At 50.2% G+C, this 17443-nt stretch overlaps 1 protein-coding gene across 5 annotated transcripts in view; it reads left to right on the forward strand.

Moving 5' to 3' along the window:
- znf385a (zinc finger protein 385A) overlaps positions 1–17045 on the forward strand; it is a 76514-nt gene extending 59469 nt beyond the window's left edge. For 4 of the 5 annotated variants that reach the window (XM_042096907.1, XM_042096908.1, XM_042096906.1 and 1 more), the window contains 5 exons: positions 2081–2252; positions 9794–10153; positions 13712–13896; positions 14042–14221; positions 14584–17045. In XM_042096907.1, coding sequence (XP_041952841.1) covers positions 2081–2252; positions 9794–10153; positions 13712–13896; positions 14042–14221; positions 14584–14838 — 1152 coding nt within the window. In that variant the 3' untranslated portion in view covers positions 14839–17045. The remainder of the gene's footprint in view (positions 1–2080; positions 2253–9793; positions 10154–13711; positions 13897–14041; positions 14222–14583) is intronic. The other variant, XM_042096909.1, reaches the window with a different exon arrangement.
- The last annotated feature ends 398 nt before the right edge of the window (positions 17046–17443 follow it).

Here is a 17443-nt window from a genome sequence, read left to right on the forward strand (position 1 = left end):
TGTTTGTCTTGGCCACTACTGGTCTGGCAGCTAGAGGTTGGCATGTTTGTATAGTAAGGGCAGCTGTCGGACTCATGAGCCTGTATATAGCATATAGCGGGAGTGTGCAGGAAGCGGCGAGGCTTCAGGAGAGAGGAAGGGCTTTAGGTGGAGTGGCGCAGATGACATGGCATTCCGCTGGACTGAGTTCAGCTCCATCAGTTGGTCCTTCAGCAGCACCCAATAATGCCTCTCCTGATGGATGAGCTCAGTGAGTGTGCGTGTGTGTGTATGTGTGTGTGTGTGTGTGTGTGTGTGTGCTTACTCCCTGGGGCCCCATGCGTGGTGGTTTGTTTGCTTCACTACCTGCCCTTCCGTCTGGGAGCTGGGGGCTCTCAAGGGGGATTGATGTAAAGAGACACGGGTACGCTGAGCACCCGCCAGCCCTGGTGCCTGCTGGCTCTGGTTTCCATGGCTCCTGATCTGGGGTCAGTGGCATTTGTCTCACCTGTCCTCTTACGGCTGCCCGTGTAAGCCGTCCGCCTGCCTGCCTACCCATCAGCCGTCTGTATGGGCCCCGCTGGCCAGGCAGTGAGGGATATAAAGTATCAGGGGACTGGTTAACCAGGGCCCTTATTTGGACGGGTTCTCTGTCTTTGTTCAGCGTGAGGGTGTACTGTGTCACTGTGTCAGCACTAAAGCCCAACCAATAAATCGGTGTTCCGATATTAGCTATTTACCAATCTATCAATATCCGTGTTTATAACAGTAGATCATTTTATTAAATTAAATGAAGCAGAGCCAAATACTGATATACTGAATACTAAATTTCCAGTATTGTCTTACCAGTTTAACATTATGTCCAACAGTAAAATAATGTTAGCATTGGTTGAGTGGTGCAGGCTAATTTGATTGTTGGTGTATTTGTGAAACATAAATGCGGTTATACAGAGTAACTTAAAAACAGCACTATAATTTTCCCATTTGAATAATTTTCATTCCATACATTTTCTGATCATAGCCTACATTACTGACAGTAACCTAGTTAAGGTGGTTAGCCACAACGATAGCGTTAGCTAATGCCATTGTTTGTCTTGGGTGACCATTCGTCCAAATTTCAAGCCCCCTGTCCGGACCTAGGTAGAGTGTCCTTCATTGTGGGTGTTTGTCCACCTTTTTGACAAGGGCTCCACAGCAAACAATGCTTGTAAGTGGCAAAGATACAAGTAAAAAAATCATTCTCTGCGGTCGCACAGAAGGGGCTTAGGAAGCGACATGCACTGCATTCGCTGCTAGGTTGCGCTGTGTTGAGCGAATGGCCCAAAGATTTGTGTTGTTCTTTCTGCTGATTTTGGCCAACAATCTTTTCAGAGTCTGGTTGGTGGTCACTGTATTTCTGCTACTTTATAGTACACATTATAGCTTCCACTTCCCCTTTTAAACACAAATTGTGTGTTTATGTGTAAACCTCACTCCTGATCCAGGTCACGCAACGCAGGGAATGTGTTCAAGCACTGTTCAATGCTGTGTAATGCTGTTAAATGGTGTGTAAAAAACACAACAAATACTATCATAAAATATAAAGTACATACCTTGGAAGTTATCATGCCAATAGTGTTTATCACAGATAACAACAAAGACCTGATTCTATTATTCATAATTATTTCATAAATTATTGTATTAGAGCATTTCATTTGAATACCAGATAGTTAAGCCTATTTAAACACAATGTCACACCTTGATCAGAACTTTTCAATATGCTAAATATTACAATACATTTTTACATTGTGTTTATTAAAAATGAATATTGGCTGATTTATCGTTTATCGTTTTTAAAATCCTTAAGTATCGAAATCGGTATTGGTCTTTAAAATCCCATATCGGTCGGGCACTAATGAGGACTAAGTGTGTGCATTGGGGAGGTACAGTTGTGTGTGAGTTTCTTGTAGAAGTGTTTTGTGACGGTGTTTTCCTACTAGTTATCTCAGCTCAGGTAACTCAGCTGTTTCGTTTTTTGGTATAATATATTTCTAAATGCTGTATCCCTCTTTTTTTCTGTCATTCTCTCTCTTTCCCTCTTTCTTCCATCCTGTTTCCGTAGAGTCAAGCAGAAGCTCACTACAAGGGGAACCGCCATGCCAGACGGGTCAAAGGCATTGAGACCTCCAAGAGTCGCCCACAGGAGAGCGATAAGCCTCCCCCTGGGCCCACCTCCTCCCCATCACCTCCAGGCCCAGCGGCCTCCTCGCCAGAGTCTGACCCCGGCAAAGCAGGTGAGAGACACGCACAGGCCACACAGAGTCCTATCCAACTCTGGAACCCCACAGTCCTTCACCATGTGGGACCAGAGTATCCCCTTTGTCCAGACAGACATCTGAACTGAAACTTAAACCCATGGTGCTCTCATTTATCGCGTTGTGTAGAAACGAAGGCCTTCTCAAGCAGAATGCACAGAGTGTATCAAAACAAGCCGAGCGGCGACACAAGCTGTTGCCTGCGGTTCCGAAGCGATGAGCTCAGTAATGTAAGCACTAGCAGCACCAGATCATTTATCAGGCGCGGCGCCTTGAGACTGTGTGGTCTGACCTTGAACTCGTCCCAGGCATTGCAAGCTCACATTCCAGTCCGTAAGGGCTCTCCGAAGTGTGGGTCGGGACAGGTCAGTCGCACTCAGCACCAAATTAGCCTCGGAGTGACAAAGGCAGAGAAGAAGTAAATATGGCCACCAGACATGGGCTGAGGGTGTTTGTGCGTGTGTGTGTGTGGGGGGGGGGGGGGGTGGTACTGAGTTAACAACAGGGCTGAAACTGCTCTCGCTTGCTTGGCCCATCTTCATAAGGAGATGAGTGGACAGAGACCATCTTTTGAGACTGCACTGAAAATTCTTCAAAGGAGTCGGGGCTAATGCCTGGTAACTGGCTGCCCCATTTAGAGGCTGAGCTCAGTGTGTGTCTGTGTGTGTGTGCGGGGCAGTATGACCGGGGGTGGTGGTGACTCAGTCTGTCTAAAACGTGCTCTGATAGAGATGTAGGCTTGTGTGATTGGGTATTAGGGGGGCATTTGTCGCGGCATCAAAATAAACGTTGAGGATTTTGGTTCGTTTGGTAAGGTAGGGACTGTTGAAGGGTGTGTATGTGTGTGTGTGTGTGTGTATGTGTATGTGTGTGTCTGTGGGTGGGTGGTGGGTGTGTGTTAAAGAGTGAGAGAGAGAGAGAGAGAGAGAGAGAGAGAGAGAGAGAGAGAGAGAGAGAGGGAGAGAGAGAGAGGGAGAGAAGAATGTGTGCATGGAAAAGAGATGACAGAATTTGGACGAAAGAAAATTAGCTGGACAGGGGAGGCCAGCACACAGCATGGAAACGTTACAGTGGATCTGTGTGTGATGGAGAATAATAAAGTGTTGGCAGACGATCTTGGCAACGGGGAGGGAAGAGGATAGAGAGAGAGAGAGAGAGAAAGAGAGAGAAAGAGAGAGAGATGTTATGGGGGCTTGATGACTTTCTGTGACTCATTCAGGACATTAAAGGTCGAAGAGCTTGACTTCTGCCCTTGTTTCTTTCCAACTCTCTCTTTTCCTCCCCCTCTCTCTCTCTCTCTTTCTAACTGTCTTCTTTACTATTTATTTTCCATTCTCTCACTGAATATTCCTTGGATTCAGCCTTCAGACTCCATAAACATCAAAAAGTGTTTGAATGTCCTTTTCATTGACACTGTGCACTACAAACACTGACCGCCCTTGTCCCTGATAGCCCCTACCAAACACGTTACTCTCAACCTACTGACCCCCCTCCACCCCCCCCCCCCCCTCCCTCCCCTCCATTAGCCCAGCCTTTGACGATGCTCTCGTGTCCCGGACCCCAACCTGGTTCTGCGAAGCCGGGAGTGCCTAGGAGAGAGGGACAGTACAGCCATGTCTCTCACGAGGGGGATTTGCCCGCCCCGTGCTCCCCGGCCCCAGCAGGTCCTCTGGCCAGCAATGGCCCTGAAAACCTCGGAGAGGCGGGAGTGTGTGGGGAGGGGGGGGGGGGGGTTTGGGATGGACGGAGCCAAAACAAGCTGGGCCCAGATCTAAATGTGAAACCGGAGACGTGCGAAAGAATGCCGTTTTCCATCCAGTCCTCCTTCTCGTGACCTCTGCTTCCAAGCCTGGGCCGCGGGCCCCAAACCGCTGGGCCGGCCTCAGCCCCCCCCTCACCCCCACACACCCCCACACACCCCCGCCAGCCCCATTGTTTTCCTCGGCTTCCCATCATACCAGTTTCACAACAAAAGCTTCCATGGATCTGCGCCGCTGCTGCCCCCGAGGGAGCAAACAGCTGCGGTCCCATCTGGCACCGGCCCGAGAGCTGGAAGCCTCGCCGTGTCTGGAGGATGAATGTGTGTGTGTGTGTGTGTGTGTGTGTGTGTGTGTGTGTGTGTGTGTGTGTGTGTGTGTGTGTGTGGGACAGGGGTAAAAGTTTGCAGGGGTTATGCACCCTTCCAGCCATATCTGCAAATTCAGAGTGACACACAGACATGCACACGCAAACACACAAATGTGTGTTAACACACTGGCACACACACATGTACATCCACACACACACACACACACACACACACACACACACACACACACACACACACACACACTCACACACTCACAGACATACAGAAAACCTGGGGGGCCTGGATCCTAGTGTTTTTATGCATGTGTACGTTTTTGTGTGTTTGTGTGTGTGTGTGTGTGTGTGTGTGTGTGTGTGTGTGTGTAGTTTTGTGTTTGTGATGATGACTGACTGGAGAAATAGGAAAATGCTTCCCACGCCTCATGAGAAAACCCATTTGGATGATCGCTGAGCCAAGCCAGCATTTATTTACTGAAGCTCTCTGCTTTCATGCTCTGCTGGGCCCGGCCTGCTCCCCATCCCCCCCCCTACACGCCCCACACGCTCCGACACACAACACTCCTATCAGCCCAGCACACCCCTGATCCAGCGCTCAGGTGTCGCCGCACCGCGTCCTTACACAGCGCTGGACACAGGGACATGCCGGGCCGCCATTGTTTAGCGATGGCACATGAAGGAGTTTGGGTCCAGACTGGAGTCGGGTGACAGTGAGTGTGACGGGGACTGTGTGTGTGTGTGTGTGTGTGGGTGGGTGTGTGTGGGTGGGTGTGTGTGTATTCATTGGGTGGAGGTGCTGGTGGAGGTGGACGAGGTAGTGGTGTGTGTGTGTGTGTGTGTGTGGCCGTGGTAAGGGGACCAGAGGGATAAGTGGCCCCAGAGGAGGATCCAGGAGGCCCTTTGGGGGAACGGCAGGGAGCACTTGGGGTTTGGTGTCCCACAGGCCCCAGTGAGATGTTTACGCTTCCTCTCTCTCTCTCTTGGTCTCACACATACTCCCCACCTCCTCCCTCACTCCCTCCCTCCCTCTCAATTTCCCTTTAATTTCTCCCTCTCCTTTCGTTTCATTTCTTTCCGCCTTCTTGCTCTTGATATTTCTCTTTCATTTCTCTTTTACTTTTTCTCCCTCTTTCTTTCTGTCTTTCTTCTCTCTCTCTCTCTTCCTTTTCTCCCCCTCTTCCTTTCCTCCTTCTCCCTCTAGACTGTGCCGACACTCCCTCTGTAATGAGTGGGTTCTGCTTAGACCGGAGCTGTAATATCTTCAAAGGCCCTGCGCTGGTGTGTTTGCCTCATATCCGAGAGCAATTACCATGTTCACATCTGGGTTAAAGTTTTTGATACAGTGTGACCTAGTAGTGTGCAGGGGCCTGTGTGTGTGTGTGTGTGTGTGTGTGTGTGTGTATGTACACAGAGCATTATAATGGGATTTGGAGAGGGAGAGTGTCTCCAGGCGAGCGTATATCGACCTCGAGCTGTGCAGAGAGGACGGACGCGGGTAAGAGGGACGGAGGACGAGAGCAGTAAATCTCTCTAATTGCCGTTTTCACTGGCGGCTCTCTCAGCAGTGGCTGAATCCTCAGGCTCGTCTGGCTGCCTAAATCCTCCGCCCCAAAAAATGACAAGTGTTGTTAAGTAAACTTGAGTGCGTAAGTCATTTTGACTGCAAGTCAGCAGTTTGTGCGAGTGTGAATACTTGTGTTTACATTCTTAGGTATATGTGGATGTGTGTGTACATTCAACTGTGTGTGTGTGTGTGTGTGTGTGTGTGTGTGTGTGTGTGTGTGTGTGTGTGTGTGTGTGAGTGGGTGCATGTATGTGTGTGTGTGTGTGTGTGTGCGTGTGTGTGTGTGTGTGTGTGAGTGAGTCAGTGGTGGGACGTGGGCCAGGCCCTTCTCCATAATTAATCAGGCCCAGACCGCTTTTGTATGGCACTGCACTGGCGTCGCGTTTCTGAGGCCCTCAATCATTAACGATGGGTGGGGACCACAGTGGAGCAGACCAGAGAAGGTGGAAACGTACCTGCCCCCCCCTCCACACACACACACACACACACACACACACACACACATACACACTGATACACACACACACACACCTAACACCAATGCACTGATCATCTGATCCCATTCACTAGCAGGCTGTCCGGTTTCTGACACCAGCCGCTGTCTGCCTCTGCCCCCACGCCACCTGCCCACTATCCCAGCTGCTTCAGAGATACCATCACAGTCCAGATAAGGGCCTGGGCCAGATTGACCCCTGATTGAAGTTCGAGGTGCCTCTCAGTCAACTATGAAGGGGTTCTGCACAATCTCCACTGGCACATTTAGTTTGTGGTCTTTCGTTTGAGCCCAGCTTTCATATCCCCGGTCATGACTCTGGAGTTGCGATGTCTCTAATGCTATTCAGCTGTGTTTGGGGAATGCATTGTTCACCACAGACACATAGAGACACACAGTTGGATTGAACTTTGTGTATTGCTGTTTTCTTATTGGTGTTTTAGCTGTCTGGGCAAGAGAGCCACCCTGAAATATTCATGATGGGGAGTTATCCCAAGCCTTTATGTGCACACTTTCAAACAAGTATGCTCACACGTGCACACATACACACACACACACACACACACACACACACACACACACACACACACACACACACACACACACACACACATACACACACACACATGCATACACTCACATACCGAACACACATACAGACACAAGAACATTGAGATGGATATGACCTTCATGTAAATAATGACTTTGTGGAGTGAGGTCTCCTCATTAGGTGTGTAAGTGTGTGTGTGTGTGTGTGTGTGTGTGTGCATATGGTTGTGTGCACATATGTGAAATAATCCCCCTCCCATTAGACGAACCCACAGATCCTTTCCCTCCTCCGCTCTGCCTAACACAAACCACATGGTCCGTACGCGCTCAGTGTTATTCCACTACAGCGCTCCAGCCAAACACTCCGTCCATGGCAGAGCTGATGGATTTTTGGTGTGTGTGTGTGTGTGTGTGTGTGTGTGTGGGTGTGGGTGTGTGTGTGTGTGTGTGGGTGGGGGTGTGTGTGTGTGTGTGAGTGTGTGTGTGAGTGTGTGTGTGTGTGTGTGTGTGTGTGTGTGTGTGTGTGGGTGTGTGTGTGTGTGTGTGTGTGTGTGTGTGTGTGTGGTTGCCTGGGTGTGTGCTTGCAGCAGGGGAGCTCTACGGTATGAATGTGATGTAAGGATGGAAGTTGACACAGCATGCACTGGACATCTGTGCATGACTTCACGTAAGTGCTCCGAGGGCCCGAGCCCTCACTCATCTCCTCTCCTCTCCTCTCCTCTCTCCTTTCCTCTCCGCTCCTCTCTTCTCCTCTCCTCTTCTCCCCTCCTCTCCTCTCCTCTCCGCTCGCCTGGGCTCCGGAACATGCCGGGGGAGATCCAGGTTTCAGAGCAGGCTTTTCAGCCTGAGTGTGCATGGTCCCCCTAAAGAGCCCTCACCCCACTGGCCCTTCATCTGAACCCGCTCATCTTTTACGGGCCTTTGAGAGCCGCCGCGGTCCCGGGCAGGGGGATGTGGTGTGGGCCCCACTTGCGCACATCTGGTGACATACGGCCCCACTTATCCGCCTGGAAACTTCCAGTCTGGAGAGCGGCTGTTTCGACGCGCCATGGGGAGCGCCCTGATTGGCCTCTCAGGCATGGGCAGGGCCCACTTCCGCCTCCTCCACTGTAGCATAGTGCTCCATTGCTCACTGGCAGACAGCCCCCCCCCCATCCACCCACCCCCCGTCTCCCTACAGCACAGCTGCGTTTGAACAGGCCGTCATGCTTCATCCGACATCTCACGCCAAGCACTTCAGCTCCAGTCAAAGACGCCCCCCAAACCCTCTGCTTACACCCATGTAACAATGGAAGATCCCCACCAGGTGCCCTGGCATGCTGCCTCTGCTCGCTCATGATATGTACTGTGATTTCAGCCCTTCTACAAGTGACCCAAGAAGTGTCCGTACTGTACGTAATTACACTGCCAGGTACGTAGTTACACTGCCAGGCCTGAGCAAAGCACCAGCAGATGTATTGAGTCAATCTCCTGCCTAAACTGGGGGATGTGGCTGTAGTCTAAAAAAAGCACACTTGATGCCCTGACTGTTTACTCAACCTCAGCAAAGTCCGCTGCTCTCGAACACTTTGTGGATGATCTGTCAGAGTGCACGTGACAAAATAGCGTACGCATAATCCTTAAGTAGGAAACGGAAGATCTAAAGTCAATATTTATCGGAGCCCCTCGACCCCCTCAGAAGAAAACTCTGTGTGAGTTCTATGTATATTACCCCAGCCCCTCTCTTAATACAAGTAATTCTAGCTGGAGTCTCTCTGCGCATGTGTGTGTGTGTGTGTGTGTGTGTGTGTGTGTGTGTGTGTGTGTGAGGGCTGTGGGTGGGTGGGAGGTGGGAGGAACCCCTCTGGCTCTTATTGAAGGTGACAGGGAGGACCCTGTAATGTTCCCCACCCAGATTTCGGGGGTCAGTGCCGCACCCCGCCCAGGGGCTGGTGAATACCAAAGGCATTGCGCATGGGAGTGTGCCTCTGCAGAGCTGGGCGTGTGTCACCAATGGAGGAGGCTGGTCAGGGTTTGTGTGTGTGTGTATGGGTGTGTTTTGTGTGTGTGTGGATTGGATGTGGGTGGGAGTAGTGTGTGGTGTATAAGAAGCACTGTGCGTGTGCGTGTGCGTGTGCGTGTGCGTGTGTGTGTGTGTGTGCGTGTGTGTGTGTGTGTGTGTTTCTGTGTAGTTTCTGTGGGTTTCTCAGGACTCAGTCCTATCAAAAACAATCATCAGCCCGTCTCTACCACTCTGTGCTCTGCCAAAAATAACAAGAGTGAGAAAGAAAACAACCCAGAGTCAAAGCATCTGGTTTCTTATTTCTGCCTCCCAGGAAACACACAATGACGGGAATACTCCTATTTAACCAGAATATGTGTTCTTGGTGTTGTTTGGATATTTCTTTATAGTATAGGCATGGTGGGTTGCCTGGCGGGTTGCCTTGTCATTTTGGATGATAAAATTAAAAGGAGGACTCCTCACAATTAGAGACTTCTGCCATAAAATTCAAAACAACACACATGAAGCATGTTTTAGCCTTCAACTCCAGTGAATAAACTAGATTTTATATCGCCCGTAAAGTCAGCCAACCACTGTGCCTGGCACGGACCCCAGGCTGGGTGAGTTTGAGGTTGAGTGGAAAAAAAGCAGGTGTGTTTTTTCTTTTTTTTTTTCACTTTTCTTATTTCTTTCTTTTCTTAAGCGCTGACTTGGCGTCAGCGTGAATCACGGTGCATGCATTCCTCTGCAACAACTTTACTGTTCTGGAGCGGAGGTTGAACCACCTTGAGGGCCTCTAAATGCACCATTTGACCTGACTGTGGTGCTTTTTGTGTTTGCCTTTGCAGATGAGCCGCGGGCCGTGGTCATGCTGAACGGGCCCCACCTGGCGCCGGGGCCCAGCCCGCTCTCCGCTCCCCCCACCCCGGACTCCCCTGGCCCCTCCGTGTGCCCGCTTCCGCCCCCTACCCCCTCCTCCTCCTCCTCCTCCTCCTCCTCCACCACCGTGCAGCCGCCCGCCTCCTCCACTTCCCCAGGCTGTGGCTCCGTGTCCGGCAACCCCGAGCAGGTCGCTGGGGCCCCTGGAGCGCCCGCCACGGCCCCCGGCACCCCCGAGACCGAAGAGGACAAAGCCAAGAAGCTGCTCTACTGCTCCCTGTGCAAAGTGGCTGTCAACTCCCTCTCACAGCTCGAGGCCCACAATAAAGGTGAATACAACCCACACCCACATGTACACCACAACACCACAGCTCACAAGTTAACACTTACATGGAGCACAATAATCAGCAGTGATAAAACAAAAGGCATTCAGGAAATGCTATGGCAGCATCTTATTTGGAACATCATCTTAATCAAGCTAATGTTTTGCTGTCCATTTAAACATAGTCATTGAAAGCCTCTTCAATGAAGTCATTCTGATTTGGAAACACACTGTTCTTTTGCTTTCCTTTTTCTCCTTTCTTTTTCCTTTTTTTTTATTTGTCATTTTGTCCGGTTGCCAAGTCGCGTCAAGAATTAGCATTCACAGCTGACGCTATCTTGCCAAGCAGCTGTTCTGAGGCACGCACACAGTATCTCTTTAAATCCTCACCGGAAGAAGACACAAATCCAAAGGTGGTTCGGCGGCGGGCTCTCCTTCTCCTCTCCTTCCCCGCCGTCACTCTGACAACACCCGTGTGTCCTGGCTCCCCTTGAGCGTGCCAAGCATGCCGGCACTCGCGCCTGGCCCACGCCTGGCCCACGCCACAACACAGCTGCGCATTAGACAAAATCACCTCCTGAAATATTCAGGATTTATCTTGTTTCCGTGACTAGCAAATGCACTCCGCCTTAGCTCGAGGCATCACACATGAGCAAGTCGCAGGAGCAACAACACTAACAGACATAGCCTCCTGCCCATTGAGGGCGACAGTCAGAAGATAGTGATGGGGGGACTGACTCTCCTCAGTCTGATTGATGCAGCTCTATACATTAACATGCCATTATAAGGCCAAAAACTCTTCCCAGAACACCATTAGATTGTGGAGCCAGAAATGCATTTGATGCATTCCCTCGAGTCCTTGCTAGCAGTGTACATCTGTGTGTGCATTTGTGTGGGTGTGTATGTATGCATATGTGTGTACGTGCTTGCATATGTACACTGGCATGTGTGTGTGTGTGTGTGGGTGTGTGTGTGTACAGTACGTGTGTGTCTGTATGTCTGTGTGACAGACAGAGTTCCAGTGGAATGGATACATTCCCTCACAGTAGTGTAGAAACCTGCAGTGCAGTGCCCTGTCTCCCCTCATCCCTGTGCTTCTATTCCACACCAGCTGAGGATACACAGGGTCATCTGTCCATCTATTATTTATCTGTTCATTTATTTATGAAGACAGGATTCCTCCCACCCTCCCCCCTCTCCCCTGCCCTGCTCTTTTTCTCTCTCTCTCTCTACCAATACCATTCATCTGAGTCATGAAAAAGACCTTTTGAGACCAGAGTTGTTTGTATCTGCGATCAGATTAGCTTCGCCCTTTTATAATAATAATAAAAAAACTTTAATTTAAACTGTGTCAAAATGACTGCCAGTTCTGAGGTTCCAGTGTTTTAGTTAGCTAATTGAATATAATTGGGAAGAAATGACATGAATACTTTCCCACATGTTTCCCTCCTGACGACATCAATATTATCCTTTCTTGTTTGTATGTGTGTGTGTGTGTACTCACAGTACTGTGGATATGCATACAAACTCAGCTCAAATGGCATCTATTTCCACACAGACGGACCAGTTTTAAAATAAACACAGCAGACAAACAGATTTTTGGAAATGGATGGGAGGGGGGGGGGGGGGGGTTCAGAGGAAGTTGTTTGAATGGTGCTTAAGAAATCGGCTCTGCCGAGCAGGCAATCTGGAACCAATAGGGTCTCGCTCCTCAAAACAAAACTTTGAGTAACCATGGTCCAAAAAACAAACATATGTTACACAGGCATCGGGATATTCTTAGCACAAACACAGAGAGAGAGAGAGAGAGAGAGGAGTGAAGCTAGGCTTAAGGTTGGGTGAGGAGTTTTGAAGTGTGCTCAAAGTAACGTTTCCCCTGTCAGTTGTCTAAATCCATCTCGCAATGGACCTATCATATTGCTGTTGAAACTCAGTTTGTTGTGCTGGAATCAGGTCCAAGACAGCGAGACGCATGGGTCACTCTGTCAGTCTGTTTGCCAGAGGGAACATAGTTCAGACTGATTGTTGCGAGTGCACATATTTGGCCCCCATGAAAATCATTCAAACATTCAACCCCCTCCACCACCCTCCTAGACCACCTCCTCCCTTCTCTCCTTACCACACGCTAGCCCAGTCATTCCACTTGTTTAGCTGCAGGCCAGCCTTTACACACATAGCTGTGGGATTTGGGGCTGGCTGTTAAAACCCAGCCTCAGAGGGAGCGCAGAGGAAGAGACGTCTGTTTTTGGTTGCATAGGCGGGGTTGCACTATGAATGGCCAAGGCAAGTCAAGAACAAAAAACATGCAATTAAAAAACAAGGGGACTATTTTGAGCTGGCTGACAGCGTTTCTTTGGGTCATAAATTGTGTCTGAGGATCAGAGTGTTTGCTCTGGTGTGTAAAATATGGTGTGGCTCTCTGCTGTGTTAGATCTCTGATGAAACGCATTGTGATGTGTGCTGCTTACAAAACAAGATCCAAATGGCACGGCTGGTATTTGAAAGAAGGTGCTAGAACCCGAGGGGGGAGAATAAGCTGTGTGAGACTGGAGTCTTGCTTACATCCCCCCGGGGCCTTCAAGGGTTCTTCTTTCAGAGTTATGTGAAGAATGCTGAGGTGTAAGCACACAGCAGTTAAACGATAACCCCCCCGCCCCTTCCTCCTCCACCTCCTCCACCTCCTCCTCCCCTTCACGCTTGGTATTTACAGTGAGTGGAAGAGCGCTGTGCTCTCAACGCAGCCATAACCCTCTGTTATTTATGATTTCCCCATTAGAGCTAAGTCATCCTGTGCCACTAACCGCCTCCCCCCCCCCCCCCCCCCCCCTCCTTTCCCCAAACAAACCCAGTGCAGCTCATCTCCTCGACTAAGCTTCCATTGAGAATAAACAGAGCCGTTGAAAGGGGGTGAAAAAAACAGGAAGGGATTGCATGAGCAAGATGTCGGATTTGAGACAGATTAAAGACAGAGCGTGAGCACTGCCAGGGTTTTCTTCCCGTCCCTTTATGCTAACATCAGAGAGGTGTCTGGCAGCTGGGCTGCTCATGGGTGAAGAGATGTCGTCTTTAGCTCTGGCTCGATGGTGCCCTCTAGTGGTCAGTACTGAGAACAGCATCCTCACTGGAGGTGCTAATACCATGTGCTTTGTGTGAGAGGCACACGTGTACTCGCTTATAGGGAGGGAGAGTGTGTGTGGGTGTGTGTGCCAGTGCTTCAGCATGAAGCGTGGTTCCCTGGTTGATATTTGTCACTGTCACTGCCTTTTATGTGGGGGCGCAGTAGGTGCACAAAGAATGCCGCTGCAGACACCAGTGCAACGCGGAACAGATGGGACCCAGGAGAACTCATAACTCAGGATAGCCTTAACGCTATCGCTTGTAGCCGGCAGTCCGAGCCAGCCCAGTGTTATTCTGATGTGTGCCTCAATCAGGCTGCACTCTATAGGGCCTTGCTGAGTCCATGGTATTTTTATGGGTGTTATTTTTACCCCCCCCCCCTGCATGTGACTGACTGCTTGTTTGTGTGTGTGTGTGTGTGTGTGTGTGTGTGTGCCTGTGTTCCTAGGCACCAAACACAAAACCATTCTGGAGGCGCGGAGTGGGCTGGGCCCCATCAAGGCGTACCCCCGTCTGGGCCCCAAGCCCAGTGGCGAGCAGGGCGGAGGCCCCACTGACCCCAACACTCAGGAACGCACCTTCCACTGTGAGATCTGCAATGTGCGGGTCAACTCTGAACTGCAGCTCAAACAGGTGAGTGTGTGTGTGTGTGTGTGTGAGGGAGAGGGGAAGATCACTGGATAGCACACATTGCTTCAATTAAAGCCGGCCTCTGCCTGTCCACATGTCCTCTAACACGTTGGGGCTTTGCTCTCCCATCCACTTGTCTGGCCTGCAGCACATATCAAGTCGACGGCACCGTGATGGAGTTGCTGGGAAACCCAACCCTCTCCTCAGCAGGCACAAGAAGCACAGGGGAGCTGACCTCACGGTATGCCAACCCCTAGCCTCCGTCTCAGCAGGACTACCCCAAACTCTATGGAGAAAGCAGAACTGGACAGAAGGCCTTAGTTTATATGTAAGGATTAGTATGTGCCAGAGTTCAAATCATTGTAAAATGGTACATTATTGTTCCATTTTTAATGGAGTGGGTAAGACAACATGCTGTACGATTTTTCTCCATCCATGTCCTGCGTGAGCCCCATAGTGTTTGAGGTGGTTATCAGTTTAAATGTGTGTGTGTGTGTGTGTGTGTGTGTGTTGTGTTGTGTTGTGTTGTGTTGTGTTGTGTTGTGTTGTGTTGTGTTGTGTTGTGTTGTGTTGTGTTGTGTGTGTGTGTGTGTGTGTGTGTGTGTGTGTGTGTGTGTGTATGTGTGTGTGTGTGTGTGTGTAGTGATGCTAACCTCTTTTCCTCCTCTCTCCTTCTCCCTACCATCTCAGTCCTCCCTGTCCTTCTCTCAGGATCTCACCAAAGCTCTGGGTGCCGGTCTCCTGCCCAGCCCACTGGCGGTGGCGGCGGCCATGGCGGCAGCGGCCTCCTCCAACCCGCTGGCCCTGCGGGCGGCCACGGCCGCGGCGCCCCACCCACACGCGCACCACCTGCTCCAGGGCCCGCCGCTGAGCCACGCCATTCTGCGGCCTGCGCCCGGCCCCATCCGCACCTCCCACGGCCCCATCCTCTTCTCCCCGTACTGACACCGCCCTCTCTCTGCGCCGCCTCCAGCCAACCCCAAACACACCCACCCGCCCAGACCCAAACCACCCACCAGCCTTCCCGTCCACCACCCGACCTGATCCCAGCCCTGGAACCCCACAAACAACACACAACGAGGCCAGTCAGTAGCAGCAACACCACCCCCCCCACCCCCAGAAAAAAACATAAAATAAAAACAAACAAACAAACAAAAAAAAACCTGACGTATAAAAGCACACTGTGAAGAGATCAAATCAACCAATCAGCGCAATCAGTCAGAGAGAGAGAGAGAGAGAGAAAGAGAAAGAGAGTGGGTGATGGAGACGGAGGAGAAGAGATCATCTGAAATGAGGATTGTCGTCCCCCTCTCTCCCCACGGGCACCAGGCTCCAGCTGACAGGGTGATTGGCAGGAGGAGGAAGAGGACGAGAGGGGAGAGTGCCGCAATGGAGGAAGGAAGGCCCAGAAGACATCACAGCTTGCCTTCCCTCTCCCTAACCCTTGCACACACACACCTCCTTATTGTCCTTATACACACACAAATAAACACACACACACACACACACACACACACATACACATACACACACTGTGAGATGGTAGCAGCTCATGTTGGATACCTGAGATGCAGGTATCTGTGGAGACCATGAGACATGCTTCCTCCTAGAGACGCTAAACCCGCACACAGACGTTGCAGACACGCAGCGGTTTGACGTCAACATGCGGAACTGTCCGTGGCGTCGCCCTGTCGCAGGGGTTTAATCGTTGTCCTCCTCTGCCCTATGCACCTCAGAAAATAGAAGAGGAAACAAACAAAAAAAAATGAACAAAGAGGGAAAAAAACTAACAAAAAAATCAACTGTTCCGATTCAACACGTCATGTCCGTAGGGTTTAGCTGCTTTAAGTGGTCTCTTGCGCTGTGATCGACTCGTGCCCATGTATAGCTTCGGCCTCCGCGGGGACGTGGAGCCTCGTGTGTCTTCCTGGGTCTCTGCCGGTGGAGGGGACAGAGAGGAGGGGGGAGGCCGCCCTCATAGAAGCAACCCAGTCAGACCTCATCAACCACTCCAGCCCCTGACAAGGTGTGACATGGAGGGGAGACAGGGATGGGGGGGGGGGCAGAGGGATGGAGAGACACATGGAGAGAGAGGGCCGCCGGGGAACAAATTCTCCCATAAGGGGATGTGTGTGTGGGGGTTGGGGGGAGCAGGAGTAGGGGGCGTGCAGGGTGAGGGCTGATCCCAACACCGGGGTCAATGGAGAAACGACAGCCTGGAGGTGTGGGGTGCTGATAGTGCAGCGCCGCTTCCGAGTTAAAGACAGCAATGTCAAATACAAACAGGCCCGCGAGGCTGGTGGAACGTGTCAGGCTTCATAGCAATCAAACTGCAGTCTGTGAGGAGAGAGAGAGAGAGAGAGAGGAAGACAGACAGATGAGGGCGCCATCTTGTATGTTCCCCGTGTCACTCCCATCTCAGAGCTACACACATCTTCTGTTGGCAGAAACGCACCCTAACGAAAAAACAAATCTCTTTTTGGATATAAAAATGGACAAACAGTTGACTTCTATTTATTCTATTGTATAGAGTAGAATAGTTTGAATTCTTTTGTTTTCAAGCCTGTTGATATCAGTGAAATGGAACTGAAAAATAACTGAACTAGTGAGGATAGCTTAGCTGTCGGTAGATTGAGAATGGCATCCATCAGTAGCTGAACCTGGAGTAAAGCAAGAGTAGGCTTCTTCCATTTGGCAGTCTGGATCATATTGTATATATCAGCGAGACACAGGGAAACCAAGCACACGTCAAAACAGCCTCTTCTTGTTCCCCTCTCTGCTGAGAGGTGATTTATGCAACACACAGCGACCCACCCCTACCAGAAGCTTTTACCAGCAATAGTATCCCCCTTGTGTGTGTGTATGTCTGTGTAAGTCTGAGTGTGTACGGGTGTGTGCCTGTGTGGATCTCTTATCTCCCATTCTTCAATTTACCCCAGAGTCCCACCCTTGTCAACCCCTAACGCAGTCATGGCCGAGAAGGGAGTAGGAGTCGGCAATGACCTTGGAAACTCGAGGTCATCATAGAGGCTACACTGTGAGCAAAAGGAGAGAGATCTCTACGAGACAAACAGAAACAGAGAATAGATTTAGTTTTACAAAGAGGGTTGAAAAATACATGTGTTGAAATACGGGAATTAAAGCAAGAGACTCTGAAGGTCAAAGGTCAAGGTCAAAGAGGGAGAGGTCTGTATTACCCTCCCCAGCCCCCTCTTCCTTTGGTTTGGACTTCCTGTCATGAATAAAAGCCATTTAATGGATATTATTGTTGTTATTTTACAATGGGTGTTTTGTTTCTTCTCTTTTTGTTTTCATTTTCATTGTTACAAATGAACAACTAGTGATGTGAAAAAATAGGAGCTATAATGATATCCAGGAAAATGGACAGAAAATAACTATTTTTCTATTCAGGTAGAATAAGTTGTGAACTGCACTTGAGGAAAAAATAGGGGCCGAGTGTAGAACTTGTGGTGTTCCTATAGACCCTTTCAACAATAAAAACAAAAACGATGCTTGAACGTTCTATTTGGTTCCCAATCGACTTCCTCGG

The sequence above is a fragment of the Alosa sapidissima genome, chromosome 7, assembly GCF_018492685.1.
Source record: "Alosa sapidissima isolate fAloSap1 chromosome 7, fAloSap1.pri, whole genome shotgun sequence".
In the NCBI taxonomy this organism is placed as follows: Eukaryota; Metazoa; Chordata; class Actinopteri; order Clupeiformes; family Clupeidae; genus Alosa; species Alosa sapidissima.